The sequence below is a fragment of the Centropristis striata genome, chromosome 9, assembly GCF_030273125.1.
Source record: "Centropristis striata isolate RG_2023a ecotype Rhode Island chromosome 9, C.striata_1.0, whole genome shotgun sequence".
In the NCBI taxonomy this organism is placed as follows: domain Eukaryota; kingdom Metazoa; phylum Chordata; class Actinopteri; order Perciformes; family Serranidae; genus Centropristis; species Centropristis striata.
The window spans coordinates 37,947,613-37,975,328 of NC_081525.1; the positions used below are offsets into that span (position 1 = coordinate 37,947,613).

Consider the following 27,716-nt stretch of genomic DNA (forward strand, 5'->3'; position numbering starts at 1 on the left):
TATCAAATATGATACAAATTAGAATCATATATCCCTATTGTTTTTGGATTTTTTTTTTAATTATCTGTCAGCAGGTTCAATAAACACTCCAGTTTAAAAAAAAAAGAAGAATTTTCTGGCAATTATTTAATGGTTCAGGCTTTATAAGGTTAACAGTGTGACGATATTGTTTTTAATAATTAAGACATTGAATCATGTCTTAAATTAAAAGTCATAAATAAATATTTGTATCGTTTACCTCGACACTATTTCTGTAAGGCGCTAGGAAAAGTCTGTTGAAATGAAATTGATGAAATGTTCACGACACATCCCATGTCATGTTTATGACACGCTCATGTCACTCTTATGTAGACACCTTCAAAATAAAGTGTTTATATCACAAAGGCATGTTCAAAAAATTGCCTAAGTCACATTTTATTTTGACTAAGGCATAATAAATCACACACTTGTGGCCGGTGTCATAAGATGATTTAGGAAAAAAAAAATGTTTTGACAAAAAATGACGATTATTTTAACAGTGTGACGATATTGTTTTTAATAATTAAGACATTGAATCATGTCTTAAATTAAAAGTTATAAATAAATATTGTTATCGTTTACCATTTCTGTAAGGCGCTAGGAAAAGTCGTGGTGTTAACTGTGCTTTCCACGCTCTCACGCGCCGTGGGACGGATGCTCGCTCGTGCTCCGTGTTGCTGGCCCACGCGCTGAGATCACGGTCCCCTCGGTGACGTCAGTGTCCCCTCTGCTACCAGTGGCCCCCTGCCATATTTATTCATGCCGGGCAAGATGGCGGCGATACGGACGATGTGTAATTGCCAGTGGACATAAACAGGCATTTTATTTAAAATACAAAACCCAGTCAGATCCGTTTACACACTCGACCGCAGTGTGTGGGTTTTTACCGCGCAACGGGCGTCGACGTCTTTTATATTTCACGCGTTTTAACGTTTCTTTCTGGCAAAATGTTCACGTTGTAGCTCGCTCGCTAACCGACCAGCTGGCTAACAGAGAGCAGTTACTAGCTAGCTAGCTATCTATCACAGCCAAGCCGCCGTGAAGTGTAGAATGGGAGAAAAGCTTGAGCTAAAGCTTAAATCGCCGGTTGGAGCAGAACCCGCAGGCTACCCGTGGCCATTACCAGTATACGTAAGTGTTAAACCTTAAATCTCAACGGTTACATGTTTACATTTTGTCTCTGTTTTTTGTCTTTGTTAGCTAGCTCTTTGCTAACAGTAGCTAGCTGGAGCAGCCATGGCACGCTCGTCCGGGGAATCAGGTCATACTGGTCTAAATGGTGACAGACATGATCCAACAGCCTGCTCAGACGGCAGAATAATTATCTAGCTTGTTTTTAACCACCATGACTTATCCCCTGAAATTATAACCCGACAGTCTGTGGTACACTTGGAGAGAGTAACGTTAACGTTACTAGGTAAAAGACAAGTACAACCACTCAAACATGAAGCTGTTTTGAAATTGGAGCGACAAAAACAGACCAGCCTTCACATTCAGCATTGTGTCAGTGTCACTGTAACTTAGTTTCTGTTCAAAGTGTTTCGTTTATGATCTGTCTTTTTCTCTGCTCGTGTCTACCATTTGATACCAGTGGACAATCTCACAGGACACATAGTGATGTAGAGACTGTGTACTGGATGAACTCTGTGTTTCTCGATGGTGCAGGCATGTGAATGGCTGTATTGCATTCCTCGAGTGCTTTGTGTGTGTGTGTTGAATCCAATGGCATTTCTATAATTGAGACCAGCTGGTTGTGTTTGGTATTTTGAGCTCTGTACATTCATTTGATCCCTGAGCCGTCAGTACTAGCAGTGTTTGCCTAGAAAGAGACTTCTTTCTCTCTTAGTAGTATTTCCATGTAGCATGCTGTCAGCATGTCATCCCGTGGCTGATTGCAGTTGACTCATTGAAGACGAACGGAAAGGGAAGCGGGTTGCAAGTTCTGCGGTCTTTTAGGTGGTGTACAATTTAACTTTAAAATGTTGATTCTCCTTTATAGTGATTGCGGTGAGACAGTCAGCGCTGACTGAAAAAGATGAAGTTTCAATGTCTGAGTGGGGTCTTTTTGTACATCATCGCTCCACCCACACTGTTCCTAGTCTGTCACTTCCAGCTTTTAGTTTGTTTGTTGTTCATCAAAATATGAACTGAATGAGTTTCATGTCACTAAGTCAGTTGTTTGCTGATGTAGTCAACCGCTCCCCTCTCTGCTTCGGCTGACCGAGTTGACTCTCCCTTTTACACTTGGCCACAATCTGATAACACTCATAGTTTCTCCCTCCCAAAATGATTGCCTCACCCACTTCCTTATGCTATGGTCTGTAAGGAAAAACACAAGAGCAAGCATGCCAGGAATTTATACTGTTGAATTTATTGTTGACTTGCATGATCGCTATTTATACTGGGACTAGCAGTCGTGCATCGAATTGGAAACAGCTGATAGTCTGTGGAGTCCTGCAATATGGAGCCTATTCATGCGGTGCTCTCCTCCTGTTTTCAAAGGGGAAAGACTTCCTCTCTCTTTTTCCTTCCTCTCATGTCCATATGGTCAACTCTACAGGGAGGAGAATAGAAGAGACAGCTCCTCTCCAGCAATGCTATATTAATAGAATTCAAAAAATGCATGCCAGTATTTGTGTGCAAGCATTTTTTTCCCAAGTCACATTTAATCTGCTTGCTGGTAGCAACATATCCTACTCCATGTAGATTCATTCTTCACTCCCACAGAGTATTAAGATTGCTTATCTCACCCACAGAGCATGAACACAGTGCTGTCTGTGTTGTGATACACACAACATGGCTGTTGTACAGGCTGTTGCAGTATAGGGCGTGTTTTTTCTCCAATCCAGTCCCCTTAGAATGAAGCCCATAAAACATTCTTTCTTTCCTTCTTTTGCCCTGTCTCTCTCCCCATCTCTCACTAAATCCCCACATCTGTGCATCTGTAAATGCTTCCATATGAAGAGCACCTCTGGTGTGGTGCAGCTCTTTGTCCATCTGGTTCTGGGTGTGGGCACTAACCAGGCTTACATAGCCTTTAAAAGACGTACTGCAGAATGTCTTCAATTTGGTTCTCACCTGTGAGCTTTAGCTCTTATTTATAGGCTGCCATTATTGGCAATTACATGACAAGAAAGCTCCTCTGGATTGCAGTATGTTTGCAATCATCAGATAGTGTACACACATTTTTTCCACAAATATTTTCTGTTTAAAAGTTTTTTTGTTTTTGATATTGATGCTGCTGTGGTAGTTACAAAGAATAATTTGTATTTTGTGGTAAGAGTAGTACAAGGGTGTAAGGGGCACGCCTGCCTTAGTCATTTGTTCTTGTAGGCTGCTGAGACACACGTAGTGGAGCAGGACATAGCGTAAAACCCCAACACCCACGAACTGTCACATTGATGTCAGGAGAGATTGAGGTGGTGTAAAGAGGAGGAGTCGTACATACGTCACTATACCCACAGTGGAGCGAGAGGAGGGTCTCCTGCTCTTTTTGTCTGGCTCTCGCTTTCAGACGGTGTTTATTTTTAGCAACAGCTCTGTGCTGGTGTTGCTGTGTGCCGTCTTTGTGTGAGCAGGTGACCTCCCCTCTTCAGCATCTCATTCGCTCACACAGTCTCTTTCATGTACTTACAAACCTTCTACACATTCTATATTTAGTGGAAAACAGAGTGTTCAATCTTCTGAAAAAGACTCGTAGGTTGTGCTGCTTGTCAGAAGCACAGCTAGCAGTTAGCTTGATAATACAGCTGCAGTCGGAACTCTGTGCTGACAGAAATAGTTGAAGGCTTCCTGTGTTGCCATGCATATTTGAGAGTGCGCGCATGTTTGAGCTTTGGCGGAAGTTATCGTAGTAGTGGCGGGCAGTATTGAGCGGGAAGCCGGGAGCTCCAGGCTGTGAGCTGTTAGCTGCGGCTGCTGTGCCAGGCCTTAAACAGCTGACAAATACCAGGCTTCCCCTCCTCGCTCTGGCCCCCTCACTTTCCCCACCTTCTAGCTCTTCTCACTTTCACTTTCTTTCCTTTTACCCTCTGATTTCCCCTCCCCTCTCACTTTCCCCCCTTTCTTTCCCTCCACCAGAGGCTCTTCTTGGCAATGCGCTGGAGCAGGAGACAGAAAGTGGGTCAGTGGGTCATTTCAGGCAACAGACTCCGGCTGGCTGCGCTCTGGGTGTAACTTGAGTCCTATTGCTCCCACAGAGCTGCTCAGCACACTCCAGCTATGATTACTAACTATAGATTCTCTGCATGGGATCAATATAATTATAATCGCATTTTATTGAGCGTTGTTCTACACTACAGTTCCAATTTGACCCAGATTAACTTAAATCTCAAGCAGGGGTTTGGGATAGTCTGATTGAGCCAAATTTTGAATTAAATGAAGGTTAGAGTTACTTACAATTAAACTTAAAATGAACACTTGAAGGAGGCAGGTTTTAATTTTAGATTATTGCTGTCCGTCAATGGAGACACTTGTTCTTTTAGGCAAACTAGCGTTATGAGACAGACTAGGGCTTAGTACACATGCATGGGTATTTTGAGAACAGTTTTTTTGTCCTCTTTTGTTAAAAAAAGGCGTCTACACAGTCACTTAAAAAAATCTCAGTCCAAATTAAAACTAGAGCATGCCAAAACTATAGGCGGGGATAAAACCGTAATTACCGTAAATGCCATGTTGGCCAATGTTGTAGGAAGAAGATGTTTGCTGAGCAGAAGCTTTTGATTACCGGAAGGCTACGTGGGTTTCTGTGGTGGAAGTGTTGGTATTGCTTTCTGATGCTATTTATGTGTCAACATGTTAAAAGTTAGCAATCACGTTTATGGCATGCATGCATTGAATGAAATGTTGACTTATTTGTGATGCCTCACAAAGGAGACTCAAGCCAAAAACTCACAAGATATAAATGCAGTTTGAATGTGTGAAACTATACTGACTGTCTCCAAGTTCTTATCACTTTAAAGTTAAAGTTGGTTGGTTTCTGTTCTTCAAATGGCAGTCACAACACAGGACGGATAGAAATGTTGCTGAGGTCCACCATTTGAAATGCAGTTGGGCGGTTGTGTGCTCTCCGGCGTCCCAATCTCTTGGAGGCCAGTGCTGGTAGTTTTTGTGTATGGATTGACAAAGTAGTTGCATTTACATGTTTGCTGCACGTGGTCGCAGTGTGTCCTTGACTACCTTCAGAATTGGTTGTACCAGTTGGATCGTAACCATCCTCAAAAGTTTTTAGATGGATTTACACTGCTACTTTTATTAAGATTGAGAGATATAGATTCAGTTTTGCGCAAACACACACTGAAACATTGAGTGAATTTGACCTCTGCATTTAACCCATCCTTTACACACCAGTAAGTGACTCGTGGGCAGCACATTTCTCTGCCCAGAGAGCAGTGGGGGGTTAGGTGCCTTGCTCAAGGGCACTTTAGTCCTTGACCTGTCAGTCCTCCGGTTACAAGCCCGATTCCTAACCTTGAGGCCACAGACTGCCCCTCAGTTTGTCTTCATGTAATGTAAGATGTAAAGGTGGTCTTTGTATGTTGTCAACTGATTTCATAGCAATAGAAAGTAAAAGTAAAGTTCAAGTATAACAAAAAAATAATTTAAAAAATCCTAATTTTCTGTACTCTGCCATCTAGTTTAAAGTTACCAAAATGTACACTTTGTTGCAAGTTTGTTAGGTATACTGGGTACACTCAATAAAACATTACTGCAATAAACCCTGCTTTGATGAAGGCTATAATGTTTAGTATTTGTTTGAGAGTTGATGATTGAACTTAATGATCATTTTGGAAGCTGTAATTTGTTATGCTGAGTCATGCTGAGAGCTGTTTAATATTTTGTCCCTGCTCTCTATTTTAAGGATAAACACCATGATGCTGCTCATGAAATCATCGAGACCATTCGGTAAGTGACCTTTCCACCCTCTGACTCAACTCCCACAATTACTCTCCCACATTTGCACAGTCACTAAATGACTGCGTAAGGTGTATGGTCTTGTGACGATTTTATGTGTGTGCTTTCTCTAGGTGGGTGTGTGAGGAGATCCCAGACCTTAAACTGGCCATGGAAAACTACGTACTCATTGACTACGACACCAAGAGGTGAGCCTAGGGTTACATTAAAATCTGTTTGACCAAAACACTGAATAAAACAATATATAAAACATCCAAATAAAAAATGCCCCGAGCTGGAAGACCTGTCTGCAGGTTCCCATTCAGCAGAAAGAGAGATAGAGATGTTTGTGTGCTTTGAATGTTTGATTATAGCCAGTTGAAAAACTCTTTTTCTATCATTCTTTTTATTTATGTATTTTCAGTTTCAAAGTATAACAAGTGCTTTTCAGATTATAGCCTATTGCGACCCATTGGCTTTTAGGGAAGTGTTTGACTGGGAAGTTGTACAAATTGATGATATTCATTTTGTGTCTTGGTATTGTCACAGCTTCGAGAGTATGCAGAGACTTTGTGACAAGTACAACAGGGCCATCGACAGCATTCACCAACTGGTGAGTCCGTATTTGTAAAGGGCTTTTAGTGCTCAGCAGGTGAAGTAAATGTGAAAACATGTGGAAACATTAGTCACTCAAAGTGAGCAACACTTTTTCTGTGTGCTGTGAGTCTATTAAACAGTGCCACGCTTGACCCAACACTGTCTTTTTTATATATATATATATATATATATATATATATATGTGTGTGTGTGTGTGTGTGTGTGTGTGTATCTAAAATGAATGACTTCTGCTTTTAGTTACTGACCAAAATGTTTCATAAGCAATGTTCTTATGTAGCCCACATTTGTGCAAAAGTCTCTTTATTTACGTAATTTTATTTAAACATCTTCATCAAATGAATGAAAACATCTATTGTAATTTTTGTCCTTCTCTTTGACAGGCCAATATTACTGAATAATATATGAACACTGTTGTTTAGAGAAAAAGCAAAGTGTTTTTTCTTTGTATGACTAAATGTATAATCCCATTTTATAGTGGAAAGGGACCACGCAGCCCATGAAACTGAACAAGCGTCCTTCCAACGGGCTGCTGAGACACATCCTCCAGCAGGTGTACAACCACTCAGTCACCGATCCGGAGAAGCTGAACAACTATGAGCCCTTCTCCCCTGAGGTGTACGGAGAAACCTCTTTTGACCTGGTGGCTCAGATCATCGATGAGATGGAAATGATGGAAGATGACACCTTTGTTGACCTTGGAAGTGGTGAGTCTGCTGTTAGTTATTGACATATTGACAGCCTATTTTTCTGTTTGGTATAAGACTTATAACCTATTGTTTTGTTATTTGCAGGAGTGGGGCAGGTGGTGCTGCAGGTTGCAGCAGCAACCAACTGTAAACACTACTACGGTGTAGAGAAAGCAGACATTCCAGCTACCTATGCAGAGGTAACCACATAAATATAGCGCAGGATGAGAGGGTTATTGCATAAAGAGAGCATTTAAAGCCACTGTGTCAACAGATATTGTCAAAATGATGCAGTCACCCCTGGCAAATTAACAGAATATGGAAGTTTTTTTCCCACTTTGTGTGTTTTTGTGTCCATTCAGTTCTCAAAGTGGTTTTCCAAGTTTACATTGCATCTTCTCATGATTACTTGTAGCAGGAGCATTTTGCATGGATTAAAGTTCTCCGTCGCTACGACGGATTTCCGTCATTTGGAGTTCACAGAGGCCACTTATGAGATCAATAGCCATGTTTCCTTTAGGGCAGGCATGTCCAAACTATTCCACAAAGGGCCGTGTGGCTGCAGGTTTTCGTTTCAACCAAGCAAAAGCACACAGTTTGACCAATCAACTGTCTGAAGACAGATCAGTTGATTACCTGAGTCAAGTCTGGTGTGCTGCTGCTTGGTTGGAACGAAAACCTGCAGCCACACGGCCCTTTGTGGAATAGTTTGGCCATGCCTGCTTTAGGGTAAAGAGTGGCCGCTGGGGAAGTCTCAGGCCACGCCCTCCTAAATATCCGCTCACTCACAGTGTCTCCATTACAAAAAGGCCCGCAGAGGGATTTATTAGACTCCGGAGCTGACGTATGGTTTTCAATCGTAGCTTAATCGCTTAGCAACAGTTTTGACCGTGATCACATTGCTAACTATGCACAGCATAGCCGCTGATCATAAACATAGTGATAGTGAATTAACCGGCATCGCTAACTGTGCACAGAGTGACCGGTGCTTGTTGTAAACAAACAGAGATCACAAAGTGAACATCTCCTGCAGCAGCAGCACATACACACTGTACTGCTACAGAGCTAACTGTTAGCCTAATAGCAATTTAATTGTGGTGTTGTTTGTTTGATGCTTGTTTTGTTTGTTGTTGTTTTTTTAATAACACAAAGCACTATAGAGAAGAAGACAAAAAAATGCAATAGATGCAATAGAACAGATGTTCCTCCTGTAAAACAGTTTTAGTTGAGCATCTAAATGTGATGGCTGCATTTGGTGCTGAATTCTTATGCATTAGTATTTCTTAAGCAGGTGACAAGTAACCTGGAACATGTTTCACACACTGCATGTGATTTAGCTGTAGCATGAATAAAATTTCAGTCAGAAGATTTATTTTTTTTACTTTTATCTATGATTTGTTTGGATATTAATATTCACATTCTTTCTCTCAGACCATGGATAAAGAGTTTAAAAAGTGGATGAAATGGTATGGGAAGAAGCATGGGGAGTACACAGTAAGTTATCTGTCATAACGCACACTTTAGGAAACATTGACATTGATGTTTTGCAGATTGATTCGAGATTTGTACCTCTTTTTCAGCTGGAGAGAGGCGACTTTCTGTCTGAAGAATGGAAGGAAAGGATCGCCACCACAAGGTGTTCTACCAAACCGAGTTGCTGTAACAGTCTGGGAGACACGATATCCATTTAATTTCAATAAGACTATTCATAAGCTGATTTTATACACCAAAGAACCAAAACATTAGATACCGCTGAATATTTTATCTGGAATAAAAGCTACCAATATGAAATCTATTTAGTCACTGATAGACAAGACTCTTATATGAAAGGTTTAGAGGAAAATTGGTTATCCTTCAATAAGTGTCTCCGCAGAACTTTGCCTAAAAATATATCCTTCTTTAACTGCCAACTGTTGATTTGACTTGTGTCTTTCTTTGTCTGTCCTACAGTATTATTTTTGTGAATAACTTTGCCTTTGGTCCAGAGGTAGATCACCAGCTGAAGGAGCGCTTTGCTAACATGAAGGAAGGTCAGTATTTTTCAGCTAAACACAGAATTGTTTTTCCTGATCACTACATGTGGATTATATATTCATGCATAGTTTGTTCCCCAACTGTTGTATATTAACTTTCAAACATGGACGGGTTTTCAAATGAAACCTTGCCAATATACTTCTTCTGCAAATAGGATTGCAATAGTATGAGATTTTCACTGTATGATAGCTGTCTCTGAAAATATCGCTGAAATATTGGACTCTCATTCCATCTTTCCTTTAATCTCCATTAAAGTGGTGAATCTGGGAGAAAAAAGTTGCTTTTTTTCCACTTTTTTCTCGTAAATCTGCAACTTTTTTCGCACAGATTTGCCACTTTAAATCTCTTAAATCTGCGACTTATTTTTCTTGTAGATTTGCCACTTTAAGTAGTAGTAAATTTGCAACTTTTTTCTCGAAATATTACCTGAAGTTACCAAATATAGTTCTTTGTCTGATAAAGGGTTACATAACTTATATGGCAGAGCAGATGGTTGTTAAGCCAACAAATTGAGACATTTTATGAGGCGTCAGGAGTAAACTGATCAAAGGTAGAAGGGGAAAAAGGCTTTTAAGTAGCAGGTGCTAATAGCTTTTTCTCATGACAACTTTTAGTTTGTAGAAAACATCAAGGCCTTCTGTTGGTAGCACTGGGAGTGACACCTTGGCTCACTGGGAAAGATATTTATTCAGCTGTTCTCATTGGCGATTAAAATAACAATAGCTGATAGTATCCAGTCGCCACTGTGTCAACTCTTTACTTTTACTCTCTACTTTAACTATGACAATATGATAAATGTTTCTATGAATTACTGTTCCTAACTGAGTGATTATATTCCATATTGTATTTGCTTTATGTAGTGAGCCATCTGAGCCACTGTATGTGTAAATTAAAGAAACATGTATACTAATCATGTTTTATATGTTTGTTGTTTTTATTTCCACAGGTGGAAAAATTGTATCCTCCAAACCTTTTGCACCTTTAAATTTTAGAATAAACAGTCGAAACTTGAGTGGTAAGTACCAGAATTAGTGGAAAAAGAGATTTCAATTTGTCCTGCTTCCTTTGAAATGTGTCTGACATGCAGTGCCATGTTATTTCTTCTCTCTCCTGCAGATATTGGCACAATAATGCGCGTGGTGGAGCTTTCTCCTCTGAGGGGCTCCGTGTCCTGGACTGGAAAGCCAGTTTCCTACTACCTGCATACCATAGACCGCACTATAGTAAGCACTGTAGTTGTTGGAGAGGAGGTCCCCAGTGCAGAGACTAGAGTGTCTATTAAAGGAGACCCCGACAAACCAATAAAACATTTAATGACTGCTGAAGTGGAATAAACATTAGAGACAAAGAGCAACCTAAACTCGAGAGATAGGCTGCCATAATAACAGTCGGTGTTGTCTTAATGAGTAGTCAGTCCCAGGAGTAAGCAATCTGAGGACAGAACACAGGGGGTTATAGAGGGTAACACAAGTGCATTAGATAACAATGATGTGTGTGTCACTCTGGTAATTGGTTAAAGTAATCCCTGTTATCAGTGGGAATCCCTGTGAGAGAGCTGGCACGCTGCCTATAAAATGCTACTGACAGTCTTAAGTATGTGTGGCTGCTTTTTTTCTTGCTCTTCTTAATTTCTTTTAATATTTGTACCCAACAGTGGATTGTCTGACTTCTTGGAATGGCATCACAGTAGAAATAGTGGGCTAACACATCAAAATGCATGTTTTGGTCCATCTGGTAAACTGATCCAAAAAAATCAGCCAAATTATTTTGTATCCCGACATAAAACTACAAAGCATACAATGGTATTTATATCAGAGAGAGATGTGACAACCCATCTACCAGCTGACCTCATGCACACACACACACACACGCACTATAATCTGTATTATAATATAATGCAAAAACATCATGAAAAAAAAACATGAGGGCAAGTATAGTGAACCAGTCTATTATATTCCATAAACGGGTCACAAAGTGCAAAACTGAGATATTTTATGTGACAAGAAAGCAAATTTTATGTACTGGGTACAAACTCTACATGGATTTATAAAGAATCAGTTGTATTAACAATGGCATTTTTAAAATCTGGTTGGTCAGTGTTGGTGTAAACACGATCATTGTTATTTTAACTGAGATTGAATGTAAACTCAAATATTGAAAATAACATTCTAATATTACTATTTTCCTTTTTTTCAGCTTGAAAACTATTTTGCTAGTCTCAAAAATCCTAAACTCAGGGTAAGTCATGTTCTTCTTCCTCAGTCACTCCTCTAACTATATTTTCTCTATCAAACAATTAAATTGGTTCATCTCATATCAGGAGGAGCAGGAGGCAGCTAGGCGACGCCAGCAGAAGGACACGAAGGACAGTAAAAGCAATAGCACCACGCCCACAAAACCTAAAGAACAACTCAAGGTAGGACTTACACAGGTTCACAAGACTTTGTGTGAAAGGCAATTCCTAGAACCGGTTGGTTGGGGATTAAATAGGAATAAGTTAATTCGCTTTTGCTATATTTTTTGTCTTTTTGTCCCTGAAATGTTCCTCTCTTTGCTGATATTCACTTAAATAAAAAACAGAACAACGCAAAGCAAGCTCTCCGTGCTCTTTGTATGAATATGTACAGTACAGGCCAAAAGTTTGGACACACCTTCTCATTCAATGCGTTTCCTTTATTTTCATGACTATTGACATTGTAAATTCATCAAAACTATTAATGAACACATGTGGAATTATGTACTTAACAAAAAAGTGTGAAATAACTGAAAACATGTCTTATATTCTAGTAAGCAAAGGGTGGCTACTTTGAGGAATCTAAAATCTAAAAGACATGTTTTCAGTTATTTCACACTTTTTTTGTTAAGTACATAATTCCACATGTGTTCATTCATAGTTTTGATGCCTTCAGTGAGAATCTACAATGTAAATAGTCATGAAAATAAAGAAAAACGCATTGAATGAGATGGGTGTGTCCAAACTTTTGGCCTGTACTGTATGTGTTTTTTAATTGTTATTGCACTATACCTTGATTGTTTGTTTTTACTCTTCCTGTAAGTCACTTTGGATAAAGCGTCTGCTAAATGACTAAATGTAAATGTTTTTCTGTATGTATTACAGCAGGACTCCTGCGGTGAGGAGGAGCGTCCTAGCCTGGTGACAGTGGTCAAGCCCACTGCCAAACCCCGAAGAGCCCGACTCCTGCCCAAAGCACGCAAGTTGAACAACAAGAAACGTGGTCGGCCCAAGAAAGCCGCCCCGGCTACTGACAAGAAAACCAAGAAAAATCAGAGCGCGTTGGATCTGCTGCATGCCAAGACCCTTTCTGCTGCACCGCCTCAGGGTCAGAGCACATCCACACACAACATGCTTCAAATGTCTTCTTTACAGCTACACTCTGTGGCTTAGAAATCTCGGTTTAACATGAATGTCCTTCTTGTGTGCACAGATGCATACCGGCCACCTCAGAGTCCCTTCTACCAGCTACCTCCCAAGGTCCAGCACTATCCATCTAGTCAACTGCTTCTGGGCCCAACTCCTCCTGGTCTGCAACAACTGCTAGGTGAGCTGATAAAGATCTCAAAGTTGTTGTCAAGTCGTAGATATTATACAAGGCTTTGTACAAATCTGTAAAGAAAATACGGTTAGCTTCTTTTCTTTTTTTTTTTTTACTTTATTTTTAATTTTTCTAATTTTTCCAGTGTCTTACACAGACAATCAAGACATATGAATCTCATAAATCAGAACATACATAAATCAGAACATACAGGTCACCGAGGGAAATCAAACTCTTTGTCTCAAAAAAGAAAAGAAAAAGAAAAACACACTACGAAGTAGGGTCACAGTAATCCATAGGTAGGAGGTTAGGAGTTATTCTGTTTTCTCATTTACATACGTAAGCCATTTCGACCAATATTTCAGGGCTTTGTTACGGTTCAGTCTTAGAGAAAAAGTCAGGTTAGCTTCTTTTCAATGAAACTGGTGGTTTTAATGTTACAGTTAAGCTTCGATATGAGCAGGTTGTATTTCTTTTTTCTTTATTTGGATTATATAAAAAGTTAATCATACAGTCTACAGTGAGAGGAGCAGAACTTACAAGGGAGGGGTCAGAAGGAGAGACCCAAAACCTGGCCCGACAGCACTTGTGGTCTGTTTGGTGTTTGAGCTTCATTTCCCAAACAACCTAACTAATAGTCTATCCTGTGTTTTGCTCTCTTGCCCCCTCTATCCCTGACCTTTTTACAGATAACATCAAAGTTCAATACCTCCAGTTTATGTCCTACATGAAGACTCCTCAGTACCGCTCCAACCTGCAGCAGCTTTTAGAACAGGAGAAGGTATGAAGAAATGCCATTGCAGACATTATTGATTTGCTCCTACTACAATTTTCCTTGAAATTTTTTATTACAGTTTCTTTCATTTTTGCCCAACCTCTTGCCTGTATCATTTCTTTTCTGTCTCTAGCAAAAACACAGGGACCTGTCAGGGCAGGCGGAGCAGCTCCACTCTGTTTGTCAGTCTCACAAGGACAAGATCAAAGGTCTCTTTCAGACCAAATTAGATGAGGTAGGATCTGCTACTTTTTGCATCGTCACAGTCAACAATATGAGCACAGACTTTGTGTAGATTAAACTCCTTCATTCGTTATCTGTTGAATAATTATGTTTTATGTTTTGACGTGACTTTCCATAACAAAGGACATGAGACTTACTTGTGACTTGGACTGAATGACTTGAGTCACATGTCTGCTACGATTACTTGAACCATTTAAGCCCTATTGTGTCCACTTGTACATCACTGCAGCAGGGTGAGAACATTGGATCTGATGTATGACATTGTGTATGCCTGTGTGTGTGTGTGTGTGTGGTGATCAGCTGGGAGTAAAAGCCTTGACTGTGGAGGACCTGCTGCAGGCCCAGAAGGAGATATCAGCCCACAATCGTCAGCTGAAAGAGCAGACGAAGCAGCTTGAGAGAGACATGGCTCTTCTGAGAGACAACAGCCTGCTTCTGGTGAGACCTCAGGGCTTTTTGTTGTGACCTCCACTCTGTTACTACAGCATCATCCCCAGTAGTTCACACCTGTCACTAAGGGTGTGCATTGGCACTGCCCTCACAATTTCGATTCGATTACGATTCACCAGGTAACGATTTGATTCGTCAGTCATGAGGCAATACAAGCAGTCAGATAGGCCTAATAACAATATATTTTATTGGCTATATTTTGAAAAGATGGCAAAGTGAATCTCCTGCCTGAGTTCATCTAAGAGTAAGGAAAGAGAAATGCCTCCTCCTGCCATAAAAAAGGAACCTGTTGAGGTGAAATTTACATCAGCTAAATGTCGACCCCTTGTTCCTGAGGTAGGGAAGACGTTAGCGATATCCCACCTAGCTAGCTATCGCTAGTTTACATGACGGCCATAGACGTCGTGGCCATGTTGAAATTCCCACCCTGGCCCCCACAACTTTCCACTGGAGGACAGGAAATAGACATAATCGATTATGGCACTTTGCCGCATCGATGCTGAATCGTGCATGCCCCGCATTGCGATGCATCGCCGGATTGATTATTGTTGACACCACTACCTGTCACCATTCCGAATTCTCTGCGTTTGTGTAATGTTGGTTGAACTCACAGTTCAGCTGTAGTTTTTACGACAGCCTTGCACTTCAAGCCAATATGAAATTATATTTAATTTTACTGAGGGATGGCGCCGATGGATCGCCAACTGATCGGATCGGCCCGATATGATTAAAAAAACGATCAATCGATCGAAAAATCAGATCAAAGGTTTAAATTACCGATCCTATCGCATTATACGTACATGTGCTTTACAAGTGTTTGTTATGGGGTGATATACATTACGCGTCCAAAGGTGGTGGTAGTGCGCCGAAACGCTGCCGCTTTAAAACGAAGAAATGTTGTGGTCAAGCAGCCTGCATGCACCTACACACCGACAACATGTCTGCCATATGGAACTTTTTCGAAGTGATTGAGTCCGATGTCACACACACTAGCGGCAGTTTCTGCAAGCGTTTAGTCATTTAGAGAAATGTTAGTGTGAGAGTGACCAATAATAATATGTTACACTGTACTGTGTAACAATGTGTAATAATGCCACCAATGTCCAGACTGGCATTTTGAGTTTGTTTAGCCTGTTAAATAGGCTCAATTTTTATTTGAATTTTATTTTATACGATATATGCAACAATACAGCCATTTAAAATGGATAGTATCCATAAATGAGTGAACTTTCAACATTAGGCTCTTGCCAGTTCTTGACTGCCCTATAGAGGCCATGTTGGCATATTGTTTTCCACAGAGCCACTGCTGCTATGAAGGAATATTCAAGGTACTGCAGTGCAATAAATAAAGGGCAATCTAGGTAATCTATTAGTATTTAGTAAATGATTGATAGGTAGATAGATAATTACAAGGTTTACATAAATGAAAGACTATAGGCCTGTGCATGAGTGGATGAATTGACGGGGGGGGGACAACAAGAGTAAAATATAAATATTAATGTCGTCCCTCGTGATCGATCGGTTCTGATCGGTAATCGGATCGGTGAGGCTTTAGGTGATCGGTCTCAAAAAACCTGATCGGACCATCTCTAATTTTACTGAAGCATTCCCCAGGTGAATAAATAACAGCAAGCGTGTATGTTTGTTGTTTTCCAGCTGAAGTCTCGGTGTGAGGAGCTAAAGCTAGATTGGGGCTCTTTGTGTCTGGAGAGTTTGCTGAAGGAGAAGCAGGCACTACGCAGACAAATCTCTGAGAAACAGAGACACTGTTTGGAGCTGCAGGTACACAGTCCGCCTCCTCAATTTGTTGGATTCATTACCAAATGCTGTATCTCTCTCTTCCACCTCTTGTATACTCCTCCATACTTGCTGTTTTCTCTGGCCTTTTTTTCCATCCTTCCGCCCCCTTTCGTCCGTCCCACTGGCTTTTCAGCAACATATTCAAAGGAATTAGCCTTTTCAATGCCTAAACTGAATAAAATCTCGCTTTCAGTGAGAGTTGATGAATTGCTGTCACAAACATTTTCCTAGACGTATCAGTGTTGTCCAATGCATATTTTCTAGTGTAAAAGCTCCCCCTGGTGTCTGTTTGTAGATCAGCATTGTGGAGCTGGAGAAAAGTCAAAGGCAGCAGGAGCTGCTTCAACTCAAATCCTACAGCCCCTGTGACGGTTCCCCGTACAGGAAGAGCCTGGAGTCACGCTCTTCCACAGACATGGACTCCTCTAAGCATGGCCTGTCCTCTGCCCCAGTTCTCAATGGGATCAACCCAGACCTATCTATCAATGGCACCAGCTCGCCCTGTTTTGACCGGGCCAACACCAAGGGGGAGCTTCTTTCTCGCTACCTGCCCATCTCTCCAGACCACGAGATTGTACCTGCCATCCCTGATGCCCGGCAACGGCAGCAAAGTTCCTCCTACGCGCTTCCTGATTATACACGCTTCTCCCCCGCCAAGATTGCCTTGCGGAGGCACCTTAACCAGGACCCCTCTTCTCACTTTAGAGGTCCAGGGCTGACCATGCACAGGTTGGTTACCACTAAAACAGGCATGTCCAAACTATTCCACAAAGGGCCGTGTGGCTGCAGGTTTTGGTTCCAACCAAGCAGCAGCACACCAGACTTGACTCAGTTAATCAACTGATCTCAGTCTTCAGACAGTTGATTGGTCAAACTGTGTGCTTTTGCTTGGTTGAAACGAAAACCTGCAGCCACACGGCCCTTTGTGGAATAGTTTGGACATGCCTGCACTAAAAGCTACCAAATTTAAAATTAAGAAGCTTTCCAAGTTGCTCCCCAAAGCAACAGACGGCTAAGTAGTTGAATCTACATATGCCTTTTTCTGTTTTGTTTTTTAGGGAATTTGGCGGTGTTAACTCTCCGCTTGGAGGCAAACTGAACTGCCCCTCTCCCAATGCATCTGATGCCCAGAAAGGGTTTGAGAGGGTAAATGTTTGTCAGTCTTTGCTGTCTGTACATTTGCATTGTTGATCTGTCTATAGGTTTTCTACTTTTCTTGTAGCTCAGTCATTTTCCCTTTGTTCTCTCATACAGGGTGGTAAGGAGAGGAGCCCATCTGTTCAAGGTGACAACAGCATTACGAGCCTTCCAATCAGCATCCCTCTGAGCACGGTCCACCCAAGTAAACTACCGGTCAGCATTCCTCTGGCCAGCGTGGTGCTGCCCAGTCGTGCTGAAAGACTGGTGAGTACCTTCAGTGTAGTACTGTCATAAAGTACCTCTACATTTACACTCTACTCCAGATAAAGCATTTTTATTGTAGTTTTGCCTTTAAGATTTTATTTTGGTTCTGTTTTAGTTTGTCTAAAACAGATGTAAACTGAGTTTAATATTATTTTTAATGACAGGTTTAATTTTCCAATAGTTTAAGATTATTTTTTGGGGGGGTTTGCAAAGTACTTGGTTGTAAAAGTGCAGAGGAATTTATTTCCATTTTTATTTTATTTTTATTAGTCATTTTCCTGGCAATATTGTTAAGTTTAGTTCTTTTTCAAGGAAACTTTAATTAGTTTCAGGTTATGACAATAGTTTTCTAAGATTATTTTTATTTTAGTTTTACCATAATAACAACTGTGGTACAAAGGATGATTTTTATTGGATGACATTTTAGTTTTATTCCCTGGATAATTATAGATTTAAGTTTTTTAAATGTTTTGTGATTTTTGATATTGTATGTTTGGATTTTCCACTGTCATATATTTTCTGCATTCAAAATTTCAGAGAAGTACTCCGAGTCCTGTGTCTCAGACAGGACAGATCAATGGTAAGGATTATCCTTCAACCACTTAATGTATTCACTATCACCATCAAACCATCAGTTGTTTAATTTATTACTAATGCAGTGTTCAATATTTTGTATTATACACTTCATTTGATTTTTGACTGTTTTTTCTATAAATTTGTGTTAATTCCCGTACGTAAAACTATGACTACATATGTTTGTCAATGACCTTTTTTTTTTATTTTTTTTAGAAAAGACTACGCTAATGTCATTAACCACAAAGTGGTAGCAGCACATGTCACATTAAGACTAAAATACCCAGACTTCCAGTCAACTAAAAGTATTACTTTAAAATAAAAAAACAGGATAAGGTTGAGTAAAGATAGAAACTAATATGGACATTTTAAACAGAACTAAGACTAAATTTTGAATCAAAATGACCACTGCTGTGCGTCCTGAACCTATAACTGTTTGCTCTCTGTTTAGGATGTTCATCCAGCTCAGGGCTGATGAATGGCGGCTCCCATCCTGAGGACCATAATGGTGCTTCTTCATCACCTCCTCCACACCCCAACACTCCTCTCACAGGACCAATGGGCAGAGGAGGTCCCATCCAGAGCCCACCACTCGGCACTGGAGGCGTGCTCCAGTATGCAGATGGGCCCCCAAGGATTCTTCCAGAAGATGGACAGGATCGCCAAGGAGGTGAATCAGACACGGAGCCCCAGGACAGTGAACTGCGGAGGAGAATCTTCTTCTCTTCTTCCTCCTCTTCATCCTCGTCTTCCTCTTCGTCAGGCAGCGGAGGCAGCGCGGCCGGAGGATCCCGCCTCCACCATCACACTGGCAACAAGCAGGGATACAACAGTAACCATGGAAACCACCACCACCAGTCCCCCGGCACACAGCACACTCACACACCCACACATATGTCTTCATCGCACTCATCTCACGGCCTCGGATCTCAAGAGGGACGCAAGCGGGGGAGAAGGAAACGCAGCTCCACGGTGCCGGTCAACGCCAGCGGATCCCCAAAGAGGAGGTCATTCCCCGGGCTCAGCGCCAACAACCACTCCTCAGGATCGCCACTCAACATCAACTCCATGGTGAGTCAACAAAAGTAAGGGTATGCATGACGATGCATTAAGACCTGTGTGATTAATTTTTTTTTAGGTGTGAACTTACATTTTCCAACCCAGAGAAATCTAAATGTCCATTTGTCCTCACAGGTGAACAACATCAACCAGCCTCTGGAGATCTCTGCCATCTCCTCCCCAGAACAATCAAGCCGCAGCCCCAGTGGGCCTGACCTGGACCAGCCTCCCATCTTGAAGAGAGAGCGTCCCCTGGAGATCAATGGCACAAGTCATTACTCGTCTGCCCCCAGCTCTGATGACGATGACTCAGGATACCCTGCCGACAGCTCCAGTTCACGGTAATATGATATGAAGATAAGTGTGACAACAATGTTTTCGAGCTGCAAGCTATTTTCCCTTTTTTCTGAAGTCTTCTAGGTTGTTGCTCAGTAATCAGGTGACCATTTTGCTTGCTTTATACTTTTAGAGGTTTTTTTTTGTAAATTTTATTTATGCAAAGTTTTGGCACATATATATATATATACACAGACACAGTACAAGAAACATAGAAAAAACCCAACAGAGGAAAAAATAAATAAAATAAAAGTAAACAAACAGATAAAACAAAACAGAAGCAACAGACAGCCAGCCACCACTTAATCATTAATGTAAAAAGAAAATGTGCACAAAAACGGTCCAACAATATGCACCCAATTGTCCACTCATAAGAAAAGGGCCAGAGATTTAGTCCAGGAGGCCCGAGCCAGAGGGGAACAGCAAAGTCTCATAACCCGAATACATAAAGAAAAAATATATAATATATATAACATGTATTTATATACAATATAATATAATTTAAAAAAAATACTTAATAAAATAAAAATAAGAAAGCAGTGCGTTCAGGTCACAGTTTGAGGTCTATCTTTTCTAATGTATTCAATAAAAGGTCCCCAGATCTTTTTAAACCTATCATGAGAATTAGACAAAGAAAATCGAACCTTGCTTTATACTTTTGATCTAAAGTTAGTGCTAAAAAAAATATGACTTTGTGCCTTTTGATTGCCTCAACTCTGTTGCAGATATTACAGGGCTATTTGTTTTAAATGTTCACTGTTTTTCTCTAGAATTGAAAGAAAAATTGCCACTATATCCTTGGAGAGCAGAGATGGACCTGGTAGACTAGGAGATGGTGAAAGAGGTAAGAAAATAATCATTCACTTTGGCTACGTTCACACGAGGACGGTCTGAACAGAAGACGCAAAAGTGGCGTCTCGTCTTCACTTTTTATTCCTCGTTTAGACGAGCATTTTCGGGAGGAAATCTGCTGCATACGGTGACGCAAAAGTGTGTGAAATTCGATTGTATGCAGCCAGGCGGCATCACTTAAAGCGATAAGAGCATCTTTGGACATGCAGAAGTTTTCACGCCACGTATTTCCATCAGCTACTCCTTCCACAAAGTTCTCCACCATCACTAGATCTCCCAGGTCTCGTTCACAGCCGTCTGGCTCGCCTCCGACCAATTGCTGCATCCTAAATGTGATGGAGGTAATTCCAGATCCTTCTCTGTTCACTAATACTATCTGTACATATCCTGGACATTTGGTGGAAAGACTCCTGTAAGTTTATTAGAGCTGCCAGAGCAGCTTGAAGGTCCGACGCATGGAAATAATCCCACGTTTGTTTATTTCCTGTCCTGGAGCATGTATGTGACGTAAACACATACGTGACGTGAGCAGATCAGATCAGAGTTTTGTGTCTTGTCAGTGTAGACGACACGCTACGGCAGAGCGTATTTAACTTTTCCACTTTGGAAGGTGGTTTCAGATTTTTGCGTTTTTAAGCCCCCAAAACGCCGTCACCGTCTAAACGAAAGGCACTTCCGATAAAATATTTTGTCGTTTTTACCCGCAAGCGTCCTCGTGTAAACGGGGCCTTTGATTAAAAATAAATCTTTCACATCTGCTACAGAATGCAAACTGGTATCCCTTTCTTCTTCCTCCACCAGTCAGGAAGTCTGGTAGCAGCAGTGGGAACAGCACGGGCAGCGAGGCCTCCTCTTCATCCTCCTTGTCGTCTACCAGCAAGTGGAAATCCACCTTTTCACCCATTTCTGACCCCAAGCAACCCAACTCCGACCTGAGACAGGGGGGCTCTCCCTTCGGCATGGGGGGGTCAAGCCGGGGCACAGACTCAGATTCTGATCACAAACAACAGCATCAGCAGGTGAGGAAAGGAAGTGATGGAGAGTCGTCCAGCTACATGAACCCCAACCCGTTCCTCAGTCAGGAGGCGGGAACCCGGGGTGGAGGCAGCGGCGGTGGCGGAGCCCAGGGAGGTAGTAGTTTAGACCAACGCCAGGCCCTCCAGAAACAGAAGGCCCCTCGGGACTGGGACATGAAGACAAGCAGCAGCTTGGCCAGTCAGAACCTCTTCATATCTGCTGCCGCCAACAGTGGTGGGGGAATTCTGAGTGGAAAGGTGGGGGGCAGCCCTGTAGCAGTTTCCTCAACCACAGGATCCTCAGTGGGGCAGTACCTGGGGTCTCAGTTCCCACTCGGAGGTACCTCAGTCCTACAGTCCTTGTTCGGGGCTCAGACAGGCGGATCCACGGTGAGTGGGACACCGAGACTCGTCAACGGACATTCTGCCCTGGGAAGCTTCTCCAGTGCTGGGCTGACAGGGGGGGCGGCTGGAGGTGAGCATCATCATGACAAACTGACCATATAAATAAAGTTTTAGCTCAGGATTGTTGAACGGAGTGAGGTAGTCTTAGCTTGGGGTCATCTTGATAGAGAATAGCATGAGTCGGAGGGAATGGGGCTGCTAATAGAGACAGGTAGGTGGAGTTCCGATGCTGCTGTTTCTCTGTGTGCCTCTCTGACAGTTTGACTGACTGACTGACTCTCTGTGCTGCCTCGCTTTGGCATGTACTGGCTGCTTGAGTGCTGCAGTTGGATACACCCTTGGAAAATGTTGCATTTTAACAGAATGAATTCTTCATAACAACCAACAACCAGCCAATCATCCATATATTCGTCCCAATCGAACAACCCTACCTGTGATTGACCTGGAATTAATGCTATTGACATTACTATATTTTCATTTTCCCTGGGTGTATCTTTTGGAGTTGTATGTCAGAGTCATTTCACTTGTAAGTCAAAATCCACCCGGAAATCAATTCTGCTACATTGACAATAGTTTTATTGCAATCCTAAATTGGCTGACTCATTCTGTTTAGTTCTAGTCTCAGTGGACTGACTCTGTTTGCTTTTTGTGTGCTTGTGTAAGACTTGCTTGGCGCTTTGCACAACCTGGCTCAGTCCTGGCTTCTCTCTTTGTCCCCCTCCTTCTCGCTGTCTCTGCCACTTTTATCCGCTCTCTCCTCCCTCTGTCTCCACCCTCCCTCCATTTCTGCTGTATGATTTGCAGGTATATTTCACCACGTGGTGCCCACAGTGTCCTCCCATCAGTTTGGGGTGACGCTGCCCACGTCTGGAGGCCTCAGCTCTCTGCTCAGTCTCTCCTCCTCTTCCTCTACCTCCTCACAAACGCAGCAGCACACCACTCCCCAACCAGCCTCCACGCGCCTGGCCTCCGTGTCCTCCTCACCTCTCCCCCTCTCCCTGTCCCAGGCGCAGCATAGCCGCACCCAGTCGGTCCTGCATAGCCCCTCTCCTCCCACGCTCACCCTGCCCCCTCCTCCACCCCTGCACAGCACCTCCTCCTCAGCAACCACGCACTCTGACGCCCCGCCATCGTCTCGATCCGACTCCCTCCACTCCTCCCGTCTGTCCCACTCCTCTCTCCACCACCAGAGAGCACAGTCATCCCTCTCTCTCTCCATCTCCTCCTCCACCTCTGCCTCCTCTGCTTCTATCTCTGCTGCCGCCACCGCTACTGCTTCTTCCTCTCTGTCCGGCTCCTCCTCGTCTCGTCCATTCGCAGTGCACTACTCCCCTCGGCTGCCCCCTCCACCACAGGCCAGCAGCTCAGGTGGTGGCGGGAGCATGTGGAGGAATCAAGGCATGCATGGCACCTACACCACCTCCCAGCTCCCTGGCTCCAGACCTAGATAGGGTTTGGGGGTAAGGGAAAGGGGGAAGGATGGAAAGGGGAAGGGCGAAAGGCAATCAGAAGGTGGAGAGGGGGAGAGAATGAGAGAAAGAGAGAGACTGGTAGGGAGTGAGAGAGACAGAATACCTGTTTTCCTTTGCTCCCACAAGCTGTTGTTCTGATTGAACAAGGTGAGTCACTTCTTGGGTTCATCGTTTGAAGTATAAAAACACTGTGCTGGTCTTCCCGACTGACATTACTGTCATAGAGTGACGATACTGGTCTCATATGAAACTAGAGGTTAGGTTAAGGCAGGGGTGTCAAACTCAAATACACAATGGGCCAAAATGTAAAACTTGAATAAAATCGCGGGCCAACATTGAACAAATAAACCTTTTAATTTATACCAAACATGTTTTGCTTTAACATTAAATATGGAACCACCGACTGATAGATCGGTGCATTCCTATTTATTACAGATTTATAACTAGAAAAACTGCTGAGCTCAATATAATCTTCAGGTTCTCAGCTTTCAGGTGGTGTCCAACACTTCTCTGCTCATCTACTGTTGAGTAGGTTAATACTGTTTATGATTTGTTTATTGTTATGCACAATATGCCATCCATAGAAACCCTTCTCATTTTATTTTTCTGTCTCCTTTGATATTTCAGGTAATTGTTGAAAACTACCTCAAAATTTAATAAACTATGCAAATGTCCAGGTGTGGACCAAGGCACTCTCCTCACTCACTGGTGCTTCAGAACTTCTGCACTACCCAACCGCCTCCAAGACCGGCTTCTGTACTGGGAGATACACACACACACTCACACACACACACACACACACACACACACACACACACACACACACTAACCACCACTATGGTCACCTTGAGCAGAAGTCATAGGTACTGGTCATGTTTAAGTGTGGACTGCTTAAATGAGGATTTGAAGATTTTACAACATGGAAATCAGTTCTGATTTATCAAGATGTCGGGTTTAAATTAAAGGTGCTACGATAGGTATGATAGTGTGTCTTTGTTGTCATAGTTAGGATAATAGCAACTAGTAAAAATAACCCGTTTTAAATAATTTAATGTAACATTAAATAACAGATTGAAGCACATAGTCCACCTTTTTGATCTGAATCTCATGTGTCACGTTCCCTCCAAAGTTTCACTTCATAAGAGTGCATCAACTTAAACACACAGACCAGTTCATTGAACTCTGCTCAGATGGCATGCAGGTTTGCCTCTCTGCATGCTTGCTCCTCTTATCTTCGTCTTCTTCCTTTAGTGAAATACAATATTGTAACATATTTGAGCATAAAACAAGATAAGGAACTTCATATTTTGGTCTGACATCACACTGGATAGCAGGACACAGTTACTCGTGTAGCAAAGATGTGCTCACCCCGGCTGGTCTGTTGACAACTCTTAAACTCTGCTTATGTTGATGATTTACAATATTTTCAAAATTAAAAATGTGGGTTACTTACTGTTAAGTCTCTTTATTTCAAAGCAAAGTGGCACAAAAGTCATAATGCTCAAATGAATATGTTCTTTCTTTGCTACAAGCTGGAGCAAAATCCTTGTTTATTATAATTGATGAAAAATTTCAGGCTTGGTTCAGTGTTTCTCCTCTAATATCAGGTATTAAACATATCAGTGAAAGTTTTGTTTACAGGGAAAAAAAGCTTAACAGATATCAGGCAGATTGATAAATAGCACTACATGTAAGAGGACAAAAAATATGTATTTTGGGTCAAACTATAACATTTTCTGAATGAATTAACTGAATAATAAAGAATATGGGTGTTTGTTTCAAAGTTTGAACACAACTGTGTTCTCATTTCTGCTTTATTTTGAAAATATGGTGAATCAGCAACATTTCAGCGGGTGCCAGTAATGCAGAGCCGATATATTTTATTTGTATTATTTTAAATGACCCCATGAAATTCATATAATGAGATGGTGCTATGTCGACATTGTCAGCCACTTTCTGTATTTATTAACATTTCCTTCCTCAGTCAATTTGGTAAATCACACTACTATGTGGGAAAGCAGCCGAAATACTCTTACAGCAGGAATTTTTAACTCTTCTTAAGCTAAACTTATTCGTATTTATCTCTGCTGTTGGGAAATACAGGTTTAATCAAATGTTTAGGACTTAAAATGTTGAATTATACTGCATATAGTTTATACAAACACGTGCACACTCATGCATGCAAATCCTCACACACTGAGAAAACAATGAACCATAACCACAACAAACTACTGGACTCTCTTCACACCTTTTTGTTTGCTTTTTTTTATTGTGTTTTTTATTTTTATTTTGTAAACAATGTTTGTACTGTGAATGTGATTCATTCTCCGACTGTATAGTTGTGTATAATTTAGATTATTATATTTATGCTGTCAGTCTCTCCATTTGCCTTGGTATTTGTTTTTCTCTTTTTGTTTTTTTTAATCCTGAAATGTGTTGACATTGTAGAATGCAATAGTGTGTGTGTACTTGACTCACAGTCTGAAAATAATGGTGCTAAATTTGGACTGTACCTGATCTTATTTATTCTTTAGTGAAAACATCAAAAACAAATCGAATACTTGGTGCTGTACACAGGGACATTTGTAAAGCCATTTTCTGGCTTTTCCTTTTCTCATATTTAATATACTTTTGTCTGGTTCTTTGAATGCCTAGTGTAGACACCACCCTTTCGATAAAACTACTCTGCAACAGCTGAATCAGAGTCTGAGTAAACCGGTATGAGGACCTCTGTTCATGTTTCTCACGCTGCAAGTTTAAACACAAATCAGCCCGCTTTGCTCTCAGAAGCGAGCTGCTTATCTGTTAGTGAACAAGACACACTGTTTTTGTACATAAGTTTTTGTTTTTCCTTGTATGTCTCTCTACCATAAACAGAAAGGTATATAAAATATGTATCTATAAACAGTCTAAATATATATGAGTCTATATATAAATATATAAAAGTGAATAGAGGTGTTTTGGCGCTGGCATCGTGACCTTAAACTCGCCTGTTAAACAGGAGGCTTGAAGCCAAGGAGAGTGAAGCATTGCCACCACAGGACCTTAATAGATGGTGCCTAACAACATGGCGGCACAGCAGCACCTGAGTCCTTGTGATAGAAGTAGAAACTCAAAAGCTGTGTGTATTTAACACAAACAACGGTGCTGTGGCTTGAACACAACTTGATTCCAGCACTAGAACTGTCATAACTTTGATCAGTTTTTACATATTTGTTTCTTTTCTTTTGTCTTTTTACCAACCCAGATTCTGCAGGAAAAAATGGTGCTTCTGTTTGCAGACAATGGCAATTCAGATCTTATAAAAAAGTCTTCACTGGTGCATACAAAACTAAGTGTCAACGTCTTACACACACTGTCTGTCTTTAGATGTCTTACTGGCCTCGCCATGTGAGCATATTGTGTCATTGCAAAGACATGCCGATGTAAAACTCTTGTGTTAGGATGTACGTGTGCATCACTTTGTCAGGAGTGACAGCAGCCAAGCTTCCTTTTTTCTCTGATAGTGGGAATACACTTGAGCTTAGTTTGTGTGTGTGCTTTTTTTCCCACTTACCGGTGCATATCTAAGGGAAGAATAGACTAATAATAATCAAAGCTTTATTGTAAACTCCTGTCCTGTGCACTCACAAATGTGTTGCTCACCTGCGAGTGTTCAAGTGAAAAGTCATTTTAGAACATAATTAGAGACTATAGTCCGTTTGTTACCAGCACTGAGAGGTCTTTTGTAATTATTGTTGATGCTGTTTTGATTTTCTTATTCTTGGTGTTTGATACAATTGCAGTTACATGTTATATGCTTTTAATGGTGTCTTCAGATTCCTGTCAGTTTTTAATACTACTAGTCAGACAGACAGCACGGTGCTCTCCTTCACTTAAAACAAGGAAATTGCAGCTATTGATAAATACTACTCTTCTCCTGTTGTGCTGCAGGGTTTTATGGTTTAATAATCTTCAACGCGAGCTTGCCTGCCGGCTTTCTGACAGTCCAGTTTAACTTTATGGAAATTTCTCTAATCTGGAGGGGCGGTGTGGTGTATGTGACAGTGAGAATAGTTTGTAGGAGTTTCAACATTTGCCATCATTGCAGAGTTCAACCACTTTTGTAGCTACTTATGTAATCAAAGGGATAAGGTGCTGTTATTTTAATTCCTTTGGTTTATGAGCATGATTTGAATTAAAGCTTCTATGCAGTTCTCCAGCAAGCTCCATCCTGGTACATTATTAATATAATAAGATAATCTGTGAGAGCTTTGCAGTCGAGGCCGTTTACTCTAAATCATGCCAAAGGTCTTAACTCAGGAACTTCCCAGATGGCTTGAAATGATAAAAAAAAAAAATCTTAAAACTACTGCATGTCACAGACTTCATTCACCACCTTAGTGGCATGATTAAGTCCCTTTCTAATCCAACTCAGGGCCAGGACAACCCCTCAGTAAGTGTATTTCGAGGTAAAAATTCAAAAGCCAGGTCTCCTCAGAGTCATTCTCACTGTTGCATGCATCCAGCGTTTCGGGTGAAATCCAGCT

The 27,716-nt window shown here is 41.5% G+C and overlaps 1 protein-coding gene across 2 annotated transcripts; it reads left to right on the top strand.

The window, feature by feature from the left end:
* The first annotated feature begins 778 nt into the window (after positions 1-778).
* dot1l (DOT1-like histone H3K79 methyltransferase) lies at positions 779-27,452 on the top strand. 2 transcript variants are annotated; one of them, XM_059341986.1, is made up of 29 exons: positions 779-1,149; positions 5,879-5,922; positions 6,045-6,119; positions 6,460-6,523; positions 7,004-7,232; positions 7,320-7,414; positions 8,646-8,708; positions 8,795-8,850; positions 9,165-9,244; positions 10,195-10,263; positions 10,365-10,471; positions 11,445-11,486; positions 11,569-11,664; positions 12,367-12,589; positions 12,695-12,808; positions 13,492-13,583; positions 13,711-13,812; positions 14,121-14,258; positions 15,927-16,052; positions 16,366-16,799; positions 17,129-17,216; positions 17,325-17,474; positions 18,012-18,054; positions 18,499-19,118; positions 19,242-19,447; positions 20,213-20,286; positions 21,096-21,785; positions 22,520-23,334; positions 23,815-27,452. In XM_059341986.1, the coding sequence occupies exons 1-28, from the start codon at positions 1,069-1,071 to the stop codon at positions 23,164-23,166; spliced, it is 4,848 nt and encodes a 1,615-aa protein (XP_059197969.1). In that variant the 5' UTR covers positions 779-1,068; the 3' UTR covers positions 23,167-23,334; positions 23,815-27,452. The 2 variants fall into 2 exon arrangements, with proteins under 2 accessions (XP_059197969.1, XP_059197971.1); XM_059341988.1 differs by lacking the exon at positions 22,520-23,334.
* The last annotated feature ends 264 nt before the right edge of the window (positions 27,453-27,716 follow it).